At 51.2% G+C, this 1,585-nt stretch overlaps 1 protein-coding gene across 1 annotated transcript; it reads right to left on the reverse strand.

Annotated features, from left to right (window-relative positions):
* Window positions 1-396: 396 nt before the first annotated feature.
* Window positions 397-1,331, reverse strand: LOC102024582 (olfactory receptor-like protein OLF3). The gene is given in 2 exon segments (XM_013504914.1): window positions 397-827; window positions 830-1,331. Coding segments are annotated over 2 exon segments (933 nt in total).
* Between the last annotated feature and the right edge of the window lie 254 nt (window positions 1,332-1,585).

The raw sequence follows: 1,585 nt of genomic DNA on the forward strand, positions 1-1,585 counted from the left end.
GGAAATGGACTTTCTTGATATAAACTGTGCACGCTGCCCTGAATTCTAATGTAACCTCATTTCTAATTGATATCTGTGATAAACCTTTTTCTTCCTTCATTCCTTAAAGAAAATTATTTTACTTCACTTAACTTTGTAGCAGGGCATGTGTATTTTTAAATCAATATCATTCATGTCCTTTGGAATAAGGTGTGCACCTCAAGTTGAGTCCAGACACAAAAACTCCATATCTTTATTACAACAAGGGAGAGTAGTGCAGAATGCTGTCCTACCATCTGTACAGTTACACGTACACACAGTCACATGTCCAGGCAAACACTTAGGTGGTATGTCCATAGTTCAAAATCCAGGGTCCAATGTCTTCAGAGAGGATCCTTTTCTGCTAAACATCACCAGCTAACATTTTGACTCAGAGCTGTGCATCAGAACCCGTTTTACAGCAGCCTCCATGTCCTTGTTTCTCAGGCTGTAGATGAAAACGTTCAACATGGGGGTCACCGCAGCATAGAAGACCACCACCACTGTGTCCTGCTCAGCTAAGGCCATGGACCTGGGCTGCAGGAAGGTGAACAGGGCCATCCCATAAGACACGGAGACCACAGTGAGGTGAGAGGCGCACTTCTCAAAGGCTTTGCAGCGTCCCTGGGTGGAGCAGATCATCACGATGGAGGCCACTATGTAGACGTAGGACAGCAAGACCAGGCAACAGGGCAGCAGCAGCACCACCACACTGGAGGCTACTATGACCACCTGGTTGAGGGTGATGCCTACACAGGCCAGCCTGCCCAACGTCATTGTCTCACAGGCCACATGGTTCAGCACATTGTACCACAGGTGGGCAGGCTCATGGTGACTGCTGTCTCCACGGAGGAGTTAGCCAGGCCCACAAGCTGAGGGACACCTGCCAGTGCCACACAGAGCCTGGGGCTCATCACTGCCATGTAAAGCAGGGGCTCACAGGTGGCCACATTGTGGTCATAGACCACAGTCAGCAGCACAAACTCGGTCCCCCCGAGGGTCATGGAGAAGAACAGCTGTACCCCATGTTGGGTGAAGGAGATGGTCTTCTTCTCCAGGAGGAAGTGTGCCAGCATCTGGAGAACCCCGCTGGAAGTGTAGCAGATGTCCATGACTTCAAGGTAGCAGAGGAAAAAGTACATGCTCAGGTGAAGTCGTGTGTCCAGTGCAATCAGCGGGAGGATGAGCCCATTGCCCAGCAGGGTCAGCAGGTATGTGGCTCCAAACAGCACAAAGAGCCCCACCTGGCTCTGTCTGTCAGAGAGAGCCATTAGGACAAACTCACTCACCCAGGTCACGTTGGCCCTCCTCATGGAGCAGGTGGGACGGGCTGCTGGGCTGGGGATAGAGTGTCAGAATGGGCAGGTTATGAACTCAACTTAGGGGTCTTGAATTAAGCACAAAGCCGGGATGTGAGGTGGAACAGGACACCAAGGCCAGATCCTTTAGCCTGGATGATGAGAGGACATTGCCATGGAGACACTGGAGAAAGGGACACGGCTCTGACACTGAGCTATTAGGTTCTCAAGCATGACGCTTCCGCCCTGGCTCCCTTTAAAGTCTGTGG

Source organism: Chinchilla lanigera, unplaced genomic scaffold (assembly GCF_000276665.1).
Source record: "Chinchilla lanigera isolate Chin_1 unplaced genomic scaffold, ChiLan1.0 scaffold00093, whole genome shotgun sequence".
NCBI classification, from domain to species: domain Eukaryota; kingdom Metazoa; phylum Chordata; class Mammalia; order Rodentia; family Chinchillidae; genus Chinchilla; species Chinchilla lanigera.